This window comes from Pseudochaenichthys georgianus, chromosome 14 (assembly GCF_902827115.2).
Source record: "Pseudochaenichthys georgianus chromosome 14, fPseGeo1.2, whole genome shotgun sequence".
NCBI lineage: Eukaryota > Metazoa > Chordata > Actinopteri > Perciformes > Channichthyidae > Pseudochaenichthys > Pseudochaenichthys georgianus.
In genome coordinates, this window is record NC_047516.1 from 5,596,745 (window position 1) to 5,619,852 (window position 23,108).

Below are 23,108 nucleotides of genomic sequence, written 5' to 3' on the forward strand. Positions count from 1 at the left end.
ATTAGCCGCCTTTAGCTTAGCAGTGGTGACGTGAAGTCATGTGACCGTGCTGTCGTTCCTTTATAGCCCAACATTAGCCTCCTTTAGCTTAGCGGTGGTGACGTGAAGTCATGTGACCGTGCTGTAGTTCCTTTATAGCCCAACATTAGCCACCTTTAGCTTAGCGGTGGTAACGTGAAGTCATGTGACCGTGCTGTAGTTCCTTTATAGCCCAACATTAGCCTCCTTTAGCTTAGCGGTGGTAACGTGAAGTCATGTGACTGTGCTGTAGTTCCTTTATAGCCCAACATTAGCCGCCTTTAGCTTAGCAGTGGTGACGTGAAGTCATGTGACCGTGCTGTAGTTCCTTTATAGCCCAACATTAGCCGCCTTTAGCTTAGCGGTGGTGAAGTCATGTGACCGTGCTGTCGTTCCTTTATAGCCCAACATTAGCCACCTTTAGCTTAGCGGTGGTGACGTGAAGTCATGTGACCGTGCTGTAGTTCCTTTATAGCCCAACATTAGCCTCCTTTAGCTTAGCGGTGGTAACGTGAAGTCATGTGACCGTGCTGTAGTTCCTTTATAGCCCAACATTAGCCTCCTTTAGCTTAGCGGTGGTAACGTGAAGTCATGTGACTGTGCTGTAGTTCCTTTATAGCCCAACATTAGCCGCCTTTAGCTTAGCAGTGGTGACGTGAAGTCATGTGACCGTGCTGTAGTTCCTTTATAGCCCAACATTAGCCGCCTTTAGCTTAGCAGTGGTGACGTGAAGTCATGTGACCGTGCTGTAGTTCCTTTATAGCCCAACATTAGCCGCCTTTAGCTTAGCGGTGGTGATTTGGAAGTCATGTGACCGTGCTGTAGTTCCTTTACAGCCCAACATTAGCCGCCTTTAGCTTAGCGGTGGTGATTTGGAAGTCATGTGACTGTGCAGTAGTTCCTTTATAGCCCAACATTAGCCGCCTTTAGCTTAGCGGTGGTGATTTGGAAGTCATTTGACAGTGTTGTGGTTCCTTTATAGCCTAACTTTTTACTTCTAGAGATTGCCTCAATTATTACAAAAATGGTTTTATATGTGGAGATTATCCTGCTGAACAAAGTATGTAAGTATCATAAAAGTTTGTTTGCCACAAAGATTATTTCCTGCAATAGTCCAAAATCCAATGGAAAATCCCATTGGCCTTTTGTCGAGGGAACCCTAGAAATGCTATATAACAACTTACAAAATGACATCATTGCACAAACCTGGTCCACATAGTATTATACACATGTTTTAAGCATGCTTGTCTTGCTATTACCTTATTTGAATTGGGTAAAATGAATGCTGTTTCTTGTTGAGATCATTCCAAGGAATCCCATACTCTCAATTTTACCAATTTAGCTCACAATATTATATAATAACACACTTATAATCACTCACTGTAACAGCCGCTGTGGAGTTTCTCCCTCCTTGTCGCGGTGATAAACGGCTGGTTAATTCTCGCCTGGCAGTGTTTTGACAGCTCTTCATTCGGGGTCCAGATTCACAGCTTTTAATGTGATCAGCTTAAAGCCATGATATTATGTTGTGCCTAAAGAAGATTAACGGGAGACTCTGACTGCTGCAAAACCCTCTTTGTCCAAGTGTAAACAGTTCAGACATCGGCATGCGGAGAGCATAGTTACCGGTTGTTTTTCTCACACAGAGAATTTTGATTAGCTACAGCTGAGTAAACACAGCCACAGTTTTCATTAGGACATGAGCTGGAAGATGCTGCACAATATTGAAAGGGTGTTTTCAGAGTTTGATTGAAAGCATGTTTTGAAATGCAGCTTAAAAACGAACCAGAGTTGTGTCTACATGTTTATATATAATTTATTAAACCAATGTAATCCTTATTTTATAACTGCCACCTGCTACAGCTTGTTAAGACACTATTAATCAAACTCCAAATATTAAGTCACAGGCTCCTCCCACAATGCAACATGAATATATATATATATATATATATAAGACCTAAAGTAGAAATACAATAGTGTAAGAGAACTTTGCAAGACTAATGTGCAAAGCAATGCAGGATAAGTTAACTATATTCAGGTTAAATAGAATACAATTAGCTAAAAAATAGGATTCAAAATTAAATACTGCTTATTGTAATAATAGATACATATGTGAGATGCAAACAGATGAATGGCATGAAGTTACCCCTCTATTAAACTATCATTTCTGTACTTATTGCTGCACTAATGCAATTCCTACTTGTCTAGTTGAGATTTAATTTAAGAATATAATATACAAAGTACAACAACATTTCTTTGGCAACTCTCACTGCAGTAGAAAATAGACACGATAGTACCGTGGAACAAGGCAAGGCAAGTTTATTTATATAGCACTTTTCAATACAAGGCAATTCAAAGTGCTTTACAAAAAATGAAAGACATTAAGAAAATGGCATTTAAAATCAGTCATTAAAAGGAAAAGATAATAAAATAAACATTACAAGAAAAAATACATGGATAAAAGTTACAGTGCAGTTTAAGATGTGAATAGTTCAATTAAAAGCAGCGACAAAAAGAAAAGTCTTCAGCCTGGACGAACAGCTTGAAAATCCCACCCAGTCCTCCTATAACCAACAATAGCAATGTGCAGGGACCTCTGCTTCCCAAATGGGAATAAAAACAGGGGGAAATCCCTGACATATATCGGATATAAAGCTGTTGGAAGAGCTTCTCCCTTGTAGAAACACGAGTCCTGGCATCAGACAGCTGATTAAAGCCGACATTAATCCCATGAGCTTTAGCAAAGATCATTAAGCCACTGCAGAAGGAAAAGGGATCTCATGCTCCTCCGTCTGACTGACAGGAAACGCCGCGCTGATGAGAAAAAAAGCATATTGTTATCTTGTGAAAGCAAATGTTACATCTCTCTCTCGGGAGCCAGCATTTAGCTCACACTCCTGAATGGACTTCAAAATAGCGACGCCCAGTTTGTCTCACACAAAGCTGTGAAGCCGCTATCACACTTGTGTTGGAAGCCAGTCACACACACACACACACACACACACACACACACACACACACACACACACACACACACACACACACACACACACACACACACACACACACACACAGTGCTGCAGGGACGCGCACACACACACCCACACACACACACACACACACACACACACACACACACACACACACACACACACACACACACACACAGAGTGCTGCAGGGTTTGTAATTCACTGCTGACTCGCTGGCTAATTTTCAAGCCCTGGATATATCATGCCCTGCAAGGCTCCATCTGTAATGCCATGACCGATCTGTGTCAAATCAGCCGCTGCCCGACATGTTAAACTGCATTTCTTCCCTTGATTTCTCATAACTATTGAGTACAGTGGATTTAACAGCTTTTTTTCCATTCCGATATACATTATTATCGACCGACGGGATCCCCATGATTGTTTCCAGCTGATATATCTCACCGCCTCTGACCAGAGCCGATGTTAGCGGCAGGTCAGGCGTGGAAAGTGGAAATCTGTTGTGCTTAAAAAGGCAAGAGTGGTCACTTGGGCTGCTCAATTAATCGTATTTTAATCGCAATTACGATTATGGCTTGCAACGATTACGAAAACAACGTAATCTAAATATAACGATTATTTATTTATTAATTTTTTTCCTCCCATAAATTGATGTTTTCAAAGTAAATGGATAATCGTTTTTAATAATCGTGATGTCAATTATTGACCCAAATAATCGAGATTATGATTTTTGCCATAATCGAGCAGCCCTACTGGACGCTGTAAGAAAGGTTGTTGTGCGCTGACTTTTCATTTGACATACAGTAAATCAGCATATATTTATGCTTGCATACGTCTCAGAAGTGACTCCGGCGCTCTCTCTCGTGATTGATTAGCTCTCCAAAACAAGTCAAAGTCCACTTTATTTTCAATCTTTCAGTTTGTGTGTACAGACGGAGAGATCGAAATACAGTTTCCCACAATCCCGAATAAAAAAAAATACAAATATGTATAAAAAATATGTGTGTATATATATATATATATATATACATTTATACATATGCACACATTGAGACATAAATAAAAGCACAACAATCAATATATACAAAATAACAGTCACTTCAATATCTTTGGGAAATGAACATTATGCAGCAACGGATTAACGCTCTTCCAGTAGATGCGTTAACTAAGGCATCAAATAATAATGAATGATTAAAGCCAGGATGTGTGCGTTGATCTGAATCAATAAGTTATTCTGACTCTATCTGTGTCCACAGATGAGTTATGCTTTATGAAAATGTTCTCTTTCACTTCATTAAACCCCCGCAGGCATCTTCAGATCAGATATGCTACGAAGTCTGCAGCCTTTTGGTTTCAGAAGTGAGGCGTCACAGTGTATTGCCATACACGCATGCACACGCACGCACGCACACACACACACATAGACACACACACACACACACACACACACACACACACACACACACACACACACATAGACAGACACATAGACACACACACATAGACAGACACACACATAGACACACATAGACACACACACACACACACACACCCGCACACGTATGCACACACACACACACACACACACACACACACACACACACACACACACACACACACACACACGTAGACAGACACACACACCCACACACACACACACACACACACACACTGTGTTTACCTTCATTAACTAAAAGCAAGCGACACCAAGCTGCTACAAACCAAACGCACACGGCGCTGCTCTGTTATAACTGTGTGTCCTGTGTGCTTAGCGGAGCTCATCTCACATGTATTTAAAATGCATATTGCTGCATCACATCAGTTACAACATGTGTATTCATGTATTAAAGTTGATCCAATTTGACATCACTGAGCTTTGTTACAGGGGACACCGAGCGCGGGACTTACAGCGCCTGAGAGTAAAACATCTGCACGCAGACAACCTGGACTTCACCAGATCTTTGATTATGTTTTAAAGATAAAGGTCCTTTGTGGATTAGTACATGCAGTGGGGGTATCGAACCGTTCTTCTTTCATGTCAGTTCCAGCTTTGGGACCAGCAAGCTGCTAAGTGCACCCATTTACCGGCTGAACATACTGTATAAGTATGCCCGAGTTTGAGTGCAAAAGAATAAATGATTCCCTCGTCGTCGCACTAATGAAGCTTCTGCCTCTGGCTGCAGTGTGTGCTGCGCCGCACAGTCCAGACAACATGATTTCCTGGCGAAGCAGCTTTTGAAATGTGATGAGTCTTGTTGTCATGCCGAGTTATGAGACCAGCTTAGAGAATAGTGTATTTAAAGAGGGGCTATTTCGCCTTTTGGGGATTTTAGCTTTCCTATAGTGTGTTTTATAGGTTTTTGTGAATCAATCAATGTTTATTTATATAGCCTAATATCACACACATTTGTCTCAGTGGTCTTCACAGTGTGTACAGAATATCAGTATGACTATACGACACCCTCTGTCCTTAGACCCTCTGTCCTCAGACCCTCTGTCCTTAGACCCTCTGTCCTCAGACCCTCACATCCTACAAGGAAACACTTCCAGAGAAAACCCACAGTTAAAGGGGAACATGGGAGAAACCTCAGGGAGAGCAACAGAGGAGGGATCCCTCTCCCAGGACGGACAGACGTGTACATCGAAAAGATAATACATTTTAGGTAGTCCAAATGTTAGGAAATGCATGTGTCTTTAATAAGAAGATGAATCCACGAGGATGTCAACAATCCTGTGGGAGCCATCAGGGAAGTAGAATGATGAGTCAGGCAGGACCGCAGAGACAGGTTCAGCCACGACTCAACGTCCAGGACTCAGATCAGGACTCAGGACCACAGGATCAGCCAGGACTCAGGATCCCGGCGTAGATATAGACACAAAAAAGAATTTTGGGGGAAGCTGGGTTATTGGGAACATGAGTACACAGGTACAGACAGAAAGACGCAGTAAGGTGTCCCCCGACAGTCCAAGCCTATAGCAGCTCAACTAACGTGTCTACGTACAAGGACTCCCTTAGGACAGGTTGAGGGAAAGGGGTAGCAAGTAAGGAACAGAGGTGGAGAGGCACTACGTGTACATGCACTCCCTTAGGACAGGTTGAGGGAAAGGGGTAGCAAGTAAGGAACAGAGGTGGAGAGGCACAACGTGTACATGCACTCCCTGAGGACAGGTGAATGTCACAGTCGAGGCAAACAATTCGAATATGAGCCTGAAAATGGCCGTCAGCCCTTCTTTGTGCTGCAGCGCCTTCATGCACCAAAGTATCCCAACTTCACATTTGCACAATTTAAACAAAGGCCCTGTGTCTTTTGTTTGCCTTTGTAGTTTTGACGAAACTAATTCCACAAACGTGGATAACGGCAAAGCTTTCCACAGTCTCTGCTCGGGGGCATTTCTGCTGCTGGACACAAAGTGACGGAAGAAGCAGTTGTTTGAAGAAAGGACGTTCAAACTCTGCCTGCTTTCACACCTCTGTAAAAGTCTCCGCATCCTTTCATGACTCCTCACCTTCTGATAGTATTTATTAGAAGACCAATCAATCAACATTTATTTATTTAGCTCAATATCACACGTTTTAGATTTGTCTCCGTGGACTTTACAGTTTGTTCAGATTACGACACCCTCTGTCCTTGGACCCTCACATCGGACGAGAAAAAACCTCCCAAGAAACCCCTCAGTTAAAGGGGAACATGGGAGAAACCTTGGCGAGACACAGAGGAGGATCCCTCTCCAGGACGGACAGACGTGCAATAGATGTCGTGTGTAAATTAAAAAGACAATACATTTACAACACCTCTTCTTCACGTCTCTTCTACATCAACATGTGTCCCCTCTTCTTCATGTCTCTTCTACATCAACATGTGTCCTCTCTTCTTCATGTCTCTTCTACATCAACATGTGTCCCCTCTTCTTCATGTCTCTTCTTCATCAACATGTGTCCCCTCTTCTTCATGTCTCTTCTACATCAACATGTGTCCCCTCTTCTTCATGTCTCTTCTACATCAACATGTGTCCCCTCTTCTTCATGTCTCTTCGACATCAACATGTGTCCCCTCTTCTCCATGTCTCTTCTACATCAACATGTGTCCCCTCTTCTTCATGTCTCTTCTACATCAACATGTGTCCCCTCTTCTTCATGTCTCTTCTACATCAACATGTGTCCCCTCTTCTCCATGTATCTTCTACATCAACATGTGTCCCCTCTTCTTCATGTCTCTTCTACATCAACATGTGTCCCCTCTTCTTCATGTCTCCTCTACATCAACATGTGTCCCCTCTTCTTCATGTCTCTTCTACATCACCATGTGTCCCCTCTTCTTCATGTCTCTTCTACATCAACATGTGTCCCCTCTTCTTCATGTCTCTTCTACATCAACATGTGTCCCCTCTTCTTCATGTCTCTTCTACATCAACATGTGTCCCCTCTTCTCCATGTCTCTTCTACATCAACATGTGTCCCCTCTTCTTCATGTCTCTTCTACATCAACATGTGTCCCCTCTTCTTCATGTCTCTTCTACATCAACATGTGTCCCCTCTTCTTCATGTCTCTTCTACATCAACATGTGTCCCCTCTTCTTCAAACTCGGAACGTTTCATTAGCCAATCAGCAACCAAGGTAACCCCCCCCCCCCCCCTTATCACCTGAATCTCCTCTAGAGCACCATTGAGTTCTTTGTAACCAGTGGATGGTTAGCTGAAAGGGAAAAGAGACGATGAACCAGAAATAAATCCTATTAAACTAATATTGTTATCCTACTTTTCTCTCGACTGTCAATATTGCCAAGCAACTAATTATTATTCGTCATAATCCCTTAATTTGTCCTCTGTTTTGTTCAAATGCTAGAAAGTTGTGAAAAGTGGCCATTGACATTCTGTAGAGGCAAGCCTGAGGTCTATTATTGATTTGATTTGTACGACCAACCGTCCAACATCAAAAGATAATTCATGTTCAATAAAAGAAACTACAATTTCTACATTTTCTGTGGAGCAAGATTAAGATGTATATCGTTCTCAAATGACCCAAGTAATATATCTAGGGCTGCAATCTGTGATAACTTTCATTAACTAATAATATGCCTGTTTTCCAGATGGAACATGTTTCTAGATAGTTGATGAATCACTTAAAATATGAAATGTCAGAAAACAAAGGACCTGTGGTGTCTTCAAATGTCTCGTTGTGTCTAACCAACCAAAACACATTCTTATATAACAAAGAAGGTTAGGAAAATACTTGCTATTGAATGAACTACTGAGCTTGTGATTAATGTCCTGTTAATGAAGCAATCTTTAAATCCCAAATAATTTTGTATCTACCAAAATTATACTTTTTATATCCAGGCAGAAAGAACACGTGTGTCTGCCTGGATAGTCGCTACTCTAGGGGTTATAGTGGGGAAATATGTCTGTGAAGTGACCCTTTAACAGCAGGTGGTCCATCCGTCTGTGCATCGCCCTTTCCCCCGTCTGTTCACAGTGAATCTTTCGGGATAGATTTCTGTATCTCCTCCATGAATATCACTCTGGTCCCTCGCAGGGTTTCTCCATGTCTGCATGAAATGAGCTGCAGATATCTGTTCACCTCAGTGGAAATATGACGTGATGTTTGTTCCATCCAAAAGGTTTATTTTGTAGTGACCATAACCATTAAGGCTTCAAGGGGCCATAGCAGGGGATAAGCACTTTTAGCCTTGTTAAATTATTAAAAAATAAGTAATGTAATCCCACAACTAACCCATTTGTAGACCGCTCCGTTTAGCTCCAACCGCTGGAGAAGCTGCAGTACATATGCCGAGCCTGTAGTGGCGCTGTAACTTCCTCCACAAAAGCAGCGAAGAAGCATGGTTGTCATGGTTGCCCTTCTGTTTATTCTCCGCGGTGGGGGCCGAGGGAACCGGGCAGAGTTGTTCGCCAGTCAACGTGTATTAAAGTTTAAATCTTCCGGACAAAATGATAAAAGTGCCGGTCAAAGGTCTTCTTTGTTATTTATTGAGCTTTAAAACAAATGAATAACGACTCTATATAATATAATAATAAAATTAGGGCTGTCAGTCGATTAAAATAGTTAATCGCGATTTAATCGCAAATTAATCGCACATTTTTGATCTGTTCTAAATGCACCTTAGAGGAATATTTTTCAAGTTTGTAATACTCTTATCAACATATGAGTGGACAAATATGCTTTATGCTAATGTATATTATCATTTGAACAATGACAAATATTCTCATGAATATTAAACACAACAACCTGAACATTACAAATATTCGCCTCAATTCAACCTGGAACACCTGGAACGCCTCAATACGACCCCTTTGTTTACTTCCTATGTAACACTCACACTTCTATTGGCCAGCGCTCAACCACATTGTACGTGATCGATAAGGGGCGGGACATCTCAGCAGAACATTTGAATTATATGTGCTTTTTAAGGCGAAAAGTAAAACGTTATTATGGGCTTGTTTGCATTAGAGACAGGTAGCTACTTTGTCATAAAATCTCACATAAATCTTTTCGAAAATACCCTATTTTACAACAGCTAGGCGTTAACACGGTGTTGTAATTGTCAATATTGCGTCTCTTCAGTAACATAGTGGTGAAATCAGCGTCCATCTTTAAACAGTCTGTGCCCTGAGACACACACACATGGACTTTGGATGACGCCCATCGTCTCATGTCGGCTCCCAGACAAAAGGTGAAGCTCCATCACCACCACCACCACCACCACCATTCACCGCTCTGCACGCTCCTGTGACCTCCAGGTCGAAACCCCCCCTTTACTCCGTCACTCTCCACATCCTCAAATGTAGGTCACTTCCAGCTGCTGTAGGAGTGTTTGTTTGCCTGGCTGTCACCTCTCATTACACCCCCATCTCCCCCTACTCCTGCTCAGAGGTCATGAACGAGGCCAGTCCTTAATGCATGCCTGCTTTCTACGACTCGATGTTCACACAATGATGGGCAGAACCATGAAACACATCGTGGATTATTAATGCTATAGAAAGCAGAACATACTGTGAGGTTTGGTCGAGAAAATGTGTATCTATTTCCTCTTGTTAGAGGGCATTCATGTAATGATTCGGCTGCCAAACTGCTGGAGCTTTAGTAATATTAATAACCTTTATTTATATAAGTGCTTTTTTTAAGCTTTATTCATTGATTTATTTTCTTTGTCTATTCATCCTGTTTCAACCTTGAGTTTCTGCACAGTTGCAGATAAAGATCAGTCTTCTATTAGATTCCAGTGGTTCCTGCGTAGGACGGTTTCCTACTGCTGCGATCCAAGCATTTCCAATATTCCCTCCAAAGCATTGTGATGTCCAAAAGTCCACATTTATTACAAAGATATGGAAGTAATCATTTCCAAAATTCACAAAGTTCTTATCCAACCATTTTGTTCTGCTTCGATCGATATTTGTTGGTGTTAGGCTTTTCAAAAACAACATTTTAGTTGCACACAAAATGATGTTGGCACCATAATTCTGTTTTTTTTTTATAGATAAATTGATAAATCGTCTTCAAATATATTGTGTTTACACACCAACAGTCCTACTTACAAATATATCCTTATATAATCACAGAAGGTTAGGACAAAATGAAATGAAAGTGATATATAAATTACTAAAATCCGAATTAATATCCAGAACGCATTTACGATGTTAAATCATTTCTCTTTTTGAAATTATGACTCCAATCGACCTTGTGTCGTCCACCAGATTATACTTTGGGCTTTATTTGCTCAATGGATGTAAATGGGGTTTAATTTGTGAGTTAACAGAAATATCTCATTCTCCACAGGCAAATCTGTTCAAACTAAAAGACGCCATAAATTACATTCATACAAGCAACATATAATATGTATTGGCGCTGTAGTGACGGTAGAAGGGAGAAACCAGACCTCCAGCTGCCTGCACACGATGTTGGAAATGAATGAAATATGAATGACTTAAATCCTAATTTGTCAACACAAGTCAAAATGCAGTTACAATGTTAAATCATTTCTCTTTTGAAACTCCAAAACCACCTTGTTTCATCCACCAGATTACACACTGGGCTTTATTTGCTCAATGTGTTTTAATTTGTGATGCCCGTAGTACAACTTAACATCAAAATCTCATTCTCCACGGGCAAATCTATTCAAATAAAAACATTAAATACGCCTTAAATACGAGCAAAACATCGATGCATTGGCGCTGTAGTGACGGCAGCAGCATCTGCCCGCTCACGATGTTTATCTCTCTCTCTCTCTGCACAGATTTCCCCTCGGAGGCTTAGCGTTATTAGAGTCATTTCTCTGACCTTTGTTTGCCCCCCCAGTCTCTGCTAAATCCACTCAGAGCTGTCACACTGTCTCCAGCAGCGACACACACACTCTGCACACACACTGGGTCACGATGAACACATACCACCATCCCCTGGAGGGAAACACATGCTGCGAATGGCAGGCTGCGGCTCAATTTATGTCGCCGGCTGCAGCCTTTACTGCCTCCAACTGTTGCTCGTCACTTTGCATCAGAGCGGCTCCTCGGAGGTAAACATTCCTGTGTGCAAGCAAGGGTCACTTAGTTTGTGTTTATGATGAAATAAGGACGATAGTGGCTACTACTTGAGCCAGTTTGTTTTTAGGCTTTTATTGATCCTCAGAGGGGAAATACGGTTGTTGTTGTTGTTGTTGTTGTTGTTGTTGTTGCCGCAGCAGAACAGACATAAGTAATAATAATAGACTTTATTCATATAGCACCTTTCATACTTGACGCAGCCCAAAGTGCGACAGAAAATGACAATAAAAAGTGAGGAACATAATTTAAAAACAAGGTATAAACAAACAGAGAGTTATATAACTGAACCATAACACAATAAAACATGAACAGTGACGCTACTTGTTGGGGAAATATGTCCCAAGGCCCAACTCTACCGTGAAGTCACAACCTCTGACTCTTTCACTTGTTTTGTGAATTCTCCGGCCGAAGCTCCAAAACAACCCATCGGTGTTCGGCATCAAAGCTCTCCCCGTGTCTCCTTTTGAGTCGGTGATAGGACTGAACGATTAATCGATTTTATATCGAAATCGCGATTCGAGATGATGCGATTATCAAATCGCAAAGCGTGCGATTTTTTGTAACTTTTTTTTACATTTTATTTTTTTTACATTTTTATTTTTTATTTTTGTGTGTCAGTCATCCACACCAATCAGAAGTGCTGTGCTCCACATGTACCAGCCATTGTTAATCAATCAGAAGTGGCCCATGATAGAAGGTGATAGACAGATTGATCCAATCACCTGCCAAGTGCTTTTGAAAGTGCCTGCCCTTTCCAAATGGCTTCCAATGGAGCTTTCCTAGATAGTTTGGTGAAACAAACCATCTGAGTCAGGTCAGTAATGCTCCATCATATGTTTCTATTACAGGGTAAATCTTAAACTGAAGCTTGACTTTAAAGCAACCCAACGGAAGTTTCATGTAAGTTTAGTTCTTTCACTCGTAGCTCGGGCTGCGGGGGTGCTAGAGACGGGAGCACGTTGATACGACCTTCCTAGCCGGAGTTATGGCCGCATTTTACAATAAACTTCCGTTGGGTCGCTTAAAAATAAATATCGCAAATCGCAATATTTGTCAGAAAAATCGCAATTAGATTTTTTCCCAAAATCGTGCAGCCCTAGTCGGTGACATTGCTACACAGAAGTTTCCCCCACACTACTACAAATATTACAATTGCCCCAAATTATAAGCCACATTTAAACACAGAGGTCTTTAATTTACTTTTAAAAATGCCAATTGAGGTTGCTGTTCGACTGTAAGATCCAATGGGAGGCTGTTCCACGGTGCAGGGGAGGAATATAAGAAAACATTATTGATTAGAGGTCAGCTTATAGGAAAGAAAATATGCGATATTCGGTTGCATTTTTCAAACTTGGCACCAATACAAGTATGCCAACATGGCTATTATCACTTCCTGTCTGCATTTTACCCATGCATTAAAGGTGGGGTAGGTAATTTTGGAGAAACCAGCTCGAGTGCGCTAGAATGTGAAAATACACAACCGGAGAAAATCTGCCCCTTCCTCACAGAGCCCCTCCCCCAACACACACGAACGCGCACATGACCAACGAGGGCACGAGATAAGTGTGTGCCCCGATGGAAGGCTGACAGGCAGGTAGGCCGTCCAGTTACTTTAGCCAGCTCAGATGATTGGTCGTGCTTTTTACAGCGCCACGGCTTCCACAGAGGACATTTCTTTAAGTATTTATTGTCAAAGCACTTCAGATATTCATTGCTATCGGGATGTTTAGAGCATTCCATGGAATATAACAAGTGTATCTCGAGCCGGTTTCTCAAACTTACCTACCCCACCTTTAACATTGAAACACTTTGATACCGAATACATATCAAACACTTGGGATATAGGAGCTTCTTTTTCTGTGCATGAGATGTATGGGTGTGTAAGTAGCCTGATGAAAATATGGGTTAGCAGTTAAAAAAGCTTCCATAACTGAGCACCATCTGACAGTGTGCTGACCAAATGCTTCACAACAACAAAACACTACTTTCTTTATCCTCATGTAATGCTGATTCTTGTCGTGTTTGAATCTCCTCTGGAAGATTATGTTCGATGCATACTTGAGAGCTGCTTGCTGCTATTTGTCAAGGCTCGTTGAATTTTTTATCATATTGACATGAAGATAAATAATTCAAACAAAGGATGTGTGTGTGTGAACACGAGCACTGAGCTCTCAGGGGTTCCTGTTGAGGATGTGAAAGAGAGCTTGGATAATTCATTGTGTTTCGTTGAAGTTTAATAGATTTATAGACGGAGTGTAATCTGAGTAGGAGGCACAAATGAGACTTCAGTTTCGTGGTCAAACCGAACTAAGAATAGCTTAAAGTGTAATATTCACAACCCCTCTTGGCCCCTTATTTTCTAGCCAACAACCGTCCGTCCCATCCCCAACGTCTCCTCGTCAGCACAAAGGCTCTTTTGTAATTCGGAAATTATTTTTCTCTACTGCGGTTTCCTGTTTACTGGATTCTCTCTTTCCAGTGCCTCATCTTCCTCTTGTCTCTTTGCAGGAACTCGTGGCCAGAAGCTCAGCCTGCAGTCGGCGCAGAACCTCCTGCAGGAAGAGGTGGACCGAGAGGAGGAGCAGTCAGAGGTAAAAAAAAAACTATCAAAACACTCCTAATGTGGAGCTCTTGTTCTTGGAGAATTGTTAGAAAGATCTCACTGGTCATCGGCTTGAGCTTCAACATCAGGATCCATGTATCTGTGATCCTCTCTGGGTGGAAGCAGTCATCACATACAGAGCATCAACTAGTTCCTGAACAGTGTCCTTCACGTGCTGATATCCAAGAGAGGGAGTCACACAGTCTCAAGATGGAGGAATACCGGTTCTTATAGGGAATCATGCATCCTGTCATGTACCAAATAATGTTTGTTCTCAAAATGTTGGCTTTTTTCTGAAAATCCCAAAAATCGGACTTTCTCAAAATAAAAAAAATCAAATTCGGACTTTTTCTCAAAATCTCAAAATTCTTACTTTTACATTTTTTTTTTATTACTTTTTCTCAAAAATCGGACTACTTCTGAATACTTAATGTTAATAATCCCTCGTCACCTTGAATCTCAGGATCCATGTATCTGTGATGCTCTCCAGAATGGAAGCAGTCATCACATAAAGGGCATCAACTAGTTCCTGAGCAGTGTCCTTCACATGCTGATATCCAAGAGAGGGAGTCACACAGTCTCAAGATGGAGGAATACCAGTTCTTATAGGGAATCATGCATCCTGTCATGTAGGCTACCAAATAATGTTTGTTCTCAAAATGTTGGCTTTTTTCTGAAAATCCCAAAATTCGGACTTTCTCAAAATAAAAAAAAATAAAATTCTGACTTTTTCTCAAAATTCGGACTTTTTCTCAAAATCTCAAAATTCGGACTTTTACAATTTCTTTTTTACTTTTACAAACAAATCTGACTTTTTCTCAATATTCTGGAAGCAGTCATCACATACAGAGCATCAACTAGTTCCTGAACAGAGTCCTTCACACGCTGATATCCAAGAGAGGGAGTCACACAGTCACAAGATGGAGGAATAGAAAGCAGTATTCAATGTTTACTTCAGATTAGCTCCACGTCAGAAATGAGCATGCTTGATGTCTCTCTCCATAGAGGCTGAATCATCATGTTAATCACATAGCTATCATCTGCCTCAAACAGTCCTGATGCTCTTCTAGGTCATCACACATCCTGTCATGAACACAGCTGCAGTTGGGATACCTTTGTTATCATGTTACTCTCATGTTGGAAGAGTATGCTCCCAACAGAATCAAGCTGTGTTTCATCACTCTGGCAGCAGGGTTTTAGAAAGCCTGCAGTGAGGCTGTCCAACATCTGAGAGCAGCTCAACCCACTCCCACCATCACAACCTCTGCACAAATCCCTCCACATGATGTACACGTGCTCTCACAATCCTGCATTTCCATTTGACACCTTAAGGCTTTTGGTACAAGCTGTATCTAGCAGCCACTCTCTGCATCTGACTGCAACATGGTGGGTTTGCTTAAGCAATGTCCTTCCAGCAAGCATCTCTTACAAAAATGTAAGACATGTTTGTGTCTGGATGATCTGTTTTACTGCAGGGTCTTTTTCCTGACCTGTGTCTCTTTATCTGAACAATGCCAGAGAGGACTCTTTAAAGTAGAGACATTACATACTGATATACACCTGAACATCAGCAGGAGAGGACTCTTTAAAGTAGAGACACTACATACTGATATACACCTGAACATCAGCAGGAGAGGACTCTTTAAAGTAGAGACACTACATACTGATATACACCTGAACATCAGCAGGAGAGGACTCTTTAAAGTGGAGACACTACATACTGATATACACCTGAACATCAGCAGGAGAGGACTCTTTAAAGTAGAGGACACTACATACTGATATACACCTGAACATCAGCAGGAGAGGACTCTTTAAAGTAGAGACACTACATACTGATATACACCTGCACATCAGTAGGAGAGGACTCTTTAAAGTAGAGACACTACACACTGATATACACCTGAACATCAGCAGGAGAGGACTCTTTAAAGTAGAGACACTACATACTGATATACACCTGAACATCAGCAGGAGAGGACTCTTTAAAGTAGAGACATTACATACTGATATACACCTGGACATCAGCAGGAGAGGACTCTTTAAAGTGGAGACACTACATACTGATATACACCTGAACATCAGCAGGAGAGGACTCTTTAAAGTAGAGACACTACATACTGATATACACCTGAACATCAGCAGGAGAGGACTCTTTAAAGTAGAGACACTACATACTGATATACACCCTGCACATCAGTAGGAGAGGACTCTTTAAAGTAGAGACACTACATACTGATATACACCTGAACATCAGCAGGAGAGGACTCTTTAAAGTAGAGACACTACATACTGATATACACCTGCACATCAGTAGGAGAGGACTCTTTAAAGTAGAGACACTACATACTGATATACACCTGAACATCAGCAGGAGAGGACTCTTTAAAGTAGAGACACTACATACTGATATACACCTGCACATGATAATATTACAGTCCCTTATAATAAAAAACACTTTTGTCGACATGGTGCATCAACACAGTCCCTTTTTAAATCCTTTGTTTCTTTTAGCCTTTAATCTGGACAGCGGAGGAGTCTCTTTCCCACACGGCTGCTTCGGGCTGGGATTGATCACCTCCCCCGCCTCAAAGGCTCCGATCAATACCTCCATGACTCAGTCATTAAAGCTGATTGATTAAGCAACACCCGGCTCATGCCAAACAGCCTCTCCCCGCCTCGGTACATTTGTTTATTAGTGTCACACATCACTAAATGTTTGCCTCAGGTGTGCTATATCTTCGCCTTGGATTTTCCGGATAAATACACAACGAGTTTAAAATATGTACGCCTTACCAGAGCTCTATGTTTAATTTAGACGACCTGAATCAATACGAAGATATATCTTGTCTTCTGATCTTGTTTGAGATTCGGCGCTCAGAGGGGCTTCAGTGGACAAAAGACGTCCTGATTTTTGTAGATAGTTCCACGAAAAATGCAGCCGTTTCCAAAACCTCTTTCAGAATTGAGACGAACTGCAACCGTGAAAATCTGGTAAATCACGCTTCCCCTGTTTTTGGCCTCAATGTCAGACAAGCTTCTCCTTCTGTGGCCTAAAGTCAAACAGGCTCTCTTGTTAAGATTCCTCATCAGGTACCAACATGAAAACAGATATCTGACGCGTTGTTGTCATCTTATGAGTCTGCAGTCGTACAAATGTCCCTCCAGCCTTTTAAAGAAATCTTGTTTTGACTGTGCGCAGATACGGAATCTGCTGAGCCGAGGGCAGAGCGTTTTGGGGTTTTAACTCCAGTCACAGATTTATTTTCCCTGCTGATTATTATGCATTTAAGCTGTCGGCTTGAAGCCAAACGGGAAATTATTTTGTCAGACCTGCTCTTCTGCCAAAATGATCTTTTCCCCTGTCGTGCTTTTTGTCATGCACAAAAAAAAACCCCCTGTACTTATGTTTTAATGATGAACGATTCTCCTGCAGAAAGCTTGCCGTTTCCACCAGATTTCTCTTTTTTCCTTCTCTAATATCAAGGAAACCAGGTTTTTTGTTTCTAATATGCGTCAAGGATCCATTTACTGCAATAAAAAGTCAACTGATAAAGTAGAGAGAACTTCAAATATAAGTAAATACTAATTATCTATTAAATATTATATAGTTTTGGACATTATCTGATCAAATAAACTTGGTAATAACTAAATAAAATTGTACTTTTTAAAAAACTATGACACAATTAAGCCCTTTTCTACAACACAAAGTAACTTGGACGACTGATTGACAGGTTTGATTTCTTTCTGATACATTTAGGGGGCATTACTCTATTATTAGTTTGCAGATTCATTAATAAAATCATAAATTGTTTGTGTGTAAATATCTGAATAATTGTAAGAAACCCAGACAAAACAAATAAAAACACAAAAACAGTGCATTTAAAAAGCTGGAATCAGAGCATTATTCAACGGACTAATCAATTATCCAACTGGTTGGCATTTCATTTCTGACAAATGTTACTACTATTCATTTTCCCTCTCGTTACATCGGCCATGTTAGTCTCCTTCATAAAACACCTTATATTAAAACAAGTGACAATTGGCAAGAAATCAGCAGCGACGAGTTCACGTTGGTCTTAAATTAAATATTAATCTGAAACAGTAATCAAATATTCATCTGTGTCTTTACTCGACACCCATCATTTGGTGTATGAACATTACTCTTAAGATTACTGTCCACACACACACACACACACACACACACACACACACACACACACACACACACACACACACACACACACACACACACACACACACACACACACACACACACACTACATTAAAGTTAAATGAGCTTTCCTGTTACAGCAGCTGTTGTATTTTTGGCAGAAAGGCAAATAACAGTCCCCGCGACCTGAGGTTATTTAACGTGGTCCTCCACACCAGATGGAGAACCTCTCAAGACACAGCAGGGGGGAGATTTAGGGGCTGGGTGGGGGGGTGTAATAAACCAAAAACACCAACCACACCATAGGGTTGACCGGTGGCAAGCGACTGTTAATGACTTAATAAACATGTGGTCTCTGATTTAACCTCTAAAACTGACAAATATGGGATTTTCATTATTTTTCTAAGTCTTAGCAAAACTTGTAAGAAAGCGTCTGTTTAGGGAAAAGGGAAAAAGGAACATTTATTCTCAGATTTAATATTAAAACTGACTTCAGGTTTGTATGTCTGTATTAATAGGGGTTGTATGTGTATCCCAAGTATGATATCATGTGCCAAAAAGCTCCATTATAGTCCAAAAACTATTACAAATTCATCGTTTTTTGACATGTATTGCGCTGGGTGATATGTTCCTTTTATTACCTGTAGTTTATTTTAAGTAAGTCCAACATATATCATGCTGTGTGTATCAATCCGCAGCTGAAAATAGTCCCTAAATTGAGTATTTACTACTGTTTGATTCGCTAGAGAACTAGAGTGGTCTGCAGCTTCTTAAATACAGGTCACACATATATCGTTTTTAATTGTGTATATATGTTAAAGTTGTGTAGCAATGAATCAATCTTTATATATATATAGCACAAGTTATAGATCAGAAGAGTAGAGCATACAAAGTCTCATTCCAAATAATTAAACCAGTGAAATAAATCAAATAAAAGCCAGGGTCAAATTGTGTTTCTGTCAAAGTTATCGACACTCGGCTTCCCTTTCTAATGAGTTTTGATTACATGAGAATGATAGAATGAAACCAGACTTTTAAACTTGATAGAGTTTCCCTGTTTCAGGGCTTTTCTAGATATCTTTAAACAACACTGGAGTTTTCCACTGCTGTGGGAAACATCCTCTCCGAGTCCTCGTTAATGAACAGCAGGTCAATGAGTTCACACTGCGTCCGTCAGAGAGGAGGAACCAGGGCAGCGGCGGGAGAGAATCGGGTCAGAGGGAGAGAATCGGGTCAGAGGGGACATCGGAAACACATTTAGATCAGAGACCATCGATCAAAAACAACTGTCAACCATTTTAAAATCCAATATTCAGCTCAGACTTTTCTGTAGAGCAAAAACGCCCAACATTTGATGATTCCAGCTTCTTAAATGTGAGGATTTTTCTTGCATTTTTGGACATTTTGAACATTTTGTCGAGCAAATAATCTATAATTTGAGAAAGTGTTCACAAATGTAGCCTTAAGGTGAATCCCTAGATCTTACTCTATCAGGTAAATGAATTGTGTAATAGTTATGTTCATTCAAAGTATTCGATTGAAGATCTAACTGGATGTGAAAAGATTATCCAATCATAGAAAGTCAATCATTTCGGCATAGAAAATGTATTTTATTAGGTTTTTTTAAGCATCTGGACTGGCAGCACTGTCAGGAAAGCATACAGTGTTTCCTCAAAGTATACATTTGTCCAAGTTCTACAAATATGAACCTGAAAACCATCAAAATGAGACTTCTGGAGCTTTACGTGAGCCTAACTTTGATCAAGACTGCTTGAAAGTGATCAGAAATACATCTATGCTATGCACACGGGTGTTTCCTTTCATCCTGACAAACTGTTCTCACCCTTTACCTGAACAAAGTCTGTCCTGATTGTTCAGGTAAACAAGCCGTGTTACAGGGAGCTGCTTGTGTGAATATGCAGGACCGTGAAATCAGGTTCAGCAGCTGAAATGTGTTTCTCTAATCCCTCTCTCCTCCATAATGGAAACCTATTGAACACGAATCAGGTTCCTGCAGAAAGCCGAGCGTGTCTTTACTGCTGAAGTACACACACACGCACGCACACACACACACACACACACACACACACACGCACACACACACACACACACACACACACACACACACACACACACACACACACACACACACACACCATGTATACATCACTTCAGGGGACATTACATTGACTTGCATGCATTTCCTGGAGACTTATCCTAACCTTAATCAACACATGCCTAACCCTAACCAAGTCTTCACCCTGAAATTAATGTTTCTCACACACACACACACACACACACACACACACACACACACACACACACACACACACACACACACACACACACACACACACACACACACACACACACACACACACACACACACACACACACACACACACAGCATCACACTATTCCTCAGAATGTAATTAAGCCGCAATGTTAATAAATACAAGTAAATACACTACTATGTTTTAAGTGGGTTTTCAAACTTTCACACATACATTTTATATCAACCGCCCTTCCCTGGGAAGCTGGCCAACACATATAAACTCAATATATTCAATAGCTATTTTACACAATTATGTTTTTAGTTAGAGGCATTAACTTATATTTATTGTAGTTAAAACATTGTTCAAGTAGTCCAGGAGTGTTTGTCATACTTGCGGAGCCACATCCTACTAAACCCTTACTGTGCCGTCCCTACCCTGCGATTACCTCTCAGATATAACGTGTGTCCCGGTTGTTCAGCGGACGGACGATCCGATGGGAACTCAAACAGACTTGCATCACTTCGCCTTTCAAGCGCTGCCAAAACTAACAGTCGCTGCAGCACGGCTCTTTTGTTCTGAAGATGAACTAACAGTGAAATATTATAGAGGACATACTGTGCCAAAGTTCACAGGGAAACATCCCGTCCTAATTAAATTCTCTTTTATTCTTAGAGCAGTTTGTTTGAACGCTTCCCCGCGGACGGACCTCCCTTTGTGTTTTGCAATTTCTTAATATGAGGATTTTTCGTGCTTTTCTGTCGAGTTTCTGCGGTTTAAAGACTTCGCGATGGACTTAAAGAAAAAATACATGAATAAAAAGTTACAGTGCAGTTTAAGATGTGAATAGTTCACACAGAACTCCACTTTACTGATGCCTTCCTTTTTAAAGGGGACCTATCATGCAAAATGCACTTTTGTACGTCTTTACATGAAGATGTGTCCCCGGTGTCGTGCCAGGGAACTCACCAAGGGTCAGAAAGCACAACCCTCTCTCTTTTCCTCCATACCCAAATCTCTAAAAACGGGGCTGCAGCGGATCTGATACAGACTGATACAGATTTGAAATTGTTCTGACGTCAGAAACAAGGAGCTCCGCCTATATGGGCAACTCTCCAGCTATCAGGGGAATGAGAGGTTGGGTGGCATGGTAACAGCATGGTAACAGTATGGTAACAGTATGGTAACAGCATAGTAACAGCATGGTAACAGCATGGTAACAGCATGGTAACAGTATGGTAACAGCATGGTAACAGCATGGTAACAGCATGGTAACAGCATGGTAACAGCATGGTCACAGCATGGTAACAGTATGGTAACAGCATGGTAACAGCATGGTAACAGCATGGTCACAGCATGGTCACAGCATGGTCACAGCATGGTCACAGCATGGTAACAGCATGGTAACAGCATGGTAACAGCATGGTAACAGTATGGTAACAGCATAGTAACAGCATGGTAACAGTATGGTAACAGCATGGTAACAGCATGGTAACAGCATGGTCACAGCATGGTAACAGTATGGTAACAGCATGGTAACAGCATGGTAACAGCATAGTAACAGCATGGTAACAGCATGGTAACAGCATGGTAACAGCATGGTAACAGCATGGTAACAGTATGGTAACAGCATAGTAACAGCATGGTAACAGTATGGTAACAGTATGGTAACAGCATGGTCACAGCATGGTAACAGCATAGTAACAGCATAGTAACAGCATGGTAGCAGCATGGTAACAGCATGGTCACAGCATGGTAACAGCATGGTAACAGCATGGTAACAGCATGGTAACAGCATGGTAACAGCATGGTAACAGTATGGTAACAGCATAGTAACAGCATGGTAACAGCATGGTAACAGCATGGTAACAGCATGGTAACAGCATGGTAACAGCATGGTCACAGCATGGTAACAGCATAGTAACAGCATAGTAACAGCATGGTAGCAGCATGGTAACAGCATGGTCACAGCATGGTAACATGACGCTCGTGCCACGCCCCCCTCCTTTGCCGGGGAGCGTGGTCAGCTGCAGCTCATTTGCCACAGAATCAGCCCTTGTGAAGACAGGGCTGGAATAGAGCAAATAGAGCGAAATGAGGCATGGCTAAAATGCATGATCTGTTTGGTATTTTGACATTTAGGTATGGCCCTACAATATATTATTCAAATATAGCATAGGTCCACTTTAAGGTTTCTCCGAACATGAGCTGTGTACGCTTGTATGGCACATACGCCCCGAGCAGCACACAGAGAAAAGCAGCCAGGACAAAGTCCCCAGACACTGATTCCCTGGGGTTACTAGCCCCAAATGTTCATTAACCAAAAAACGAAACACAACCGCTCGGTTTCAATTTAAAAGCAGCGGCAAAAAGAAAAGTCTTCAGCCTGGATTTAAAAGTAAGTTTACTTTAGTTGCATCCCTCAATCACTTTTTGTATGTGCAGTACTTAATTGCAGAATCAACTGCAGGTGGAAAGATTATTTAATTCATAGAAATG

At 41.2% G+C, this 23,108-nt stretch overlaps 1 protein-coding gene across 1 annotated transcript in view; it reads left to right on the top strand.

The window, feature by feature from the left end:
• The window catches only part of vps37d (VPS37D subunit of ESCRT-I), a 48,449-nt gene that overhangs the window by 21,858 nt on the left and 3,483 nt on the right, over positions 1 to 23,108 (top strand). Inside the window, exon 3 of the mRNA XM_034098436.1 lies at positions 14,069 to 14,151. Coding sequence (XP_033954327.1) covers positions 14,069 to 14,151 — 83 coding nt within the window. The remainder of the gene's footprint in view (positions 1 to 14,068; positions 14,152 to 23,108) is intronic.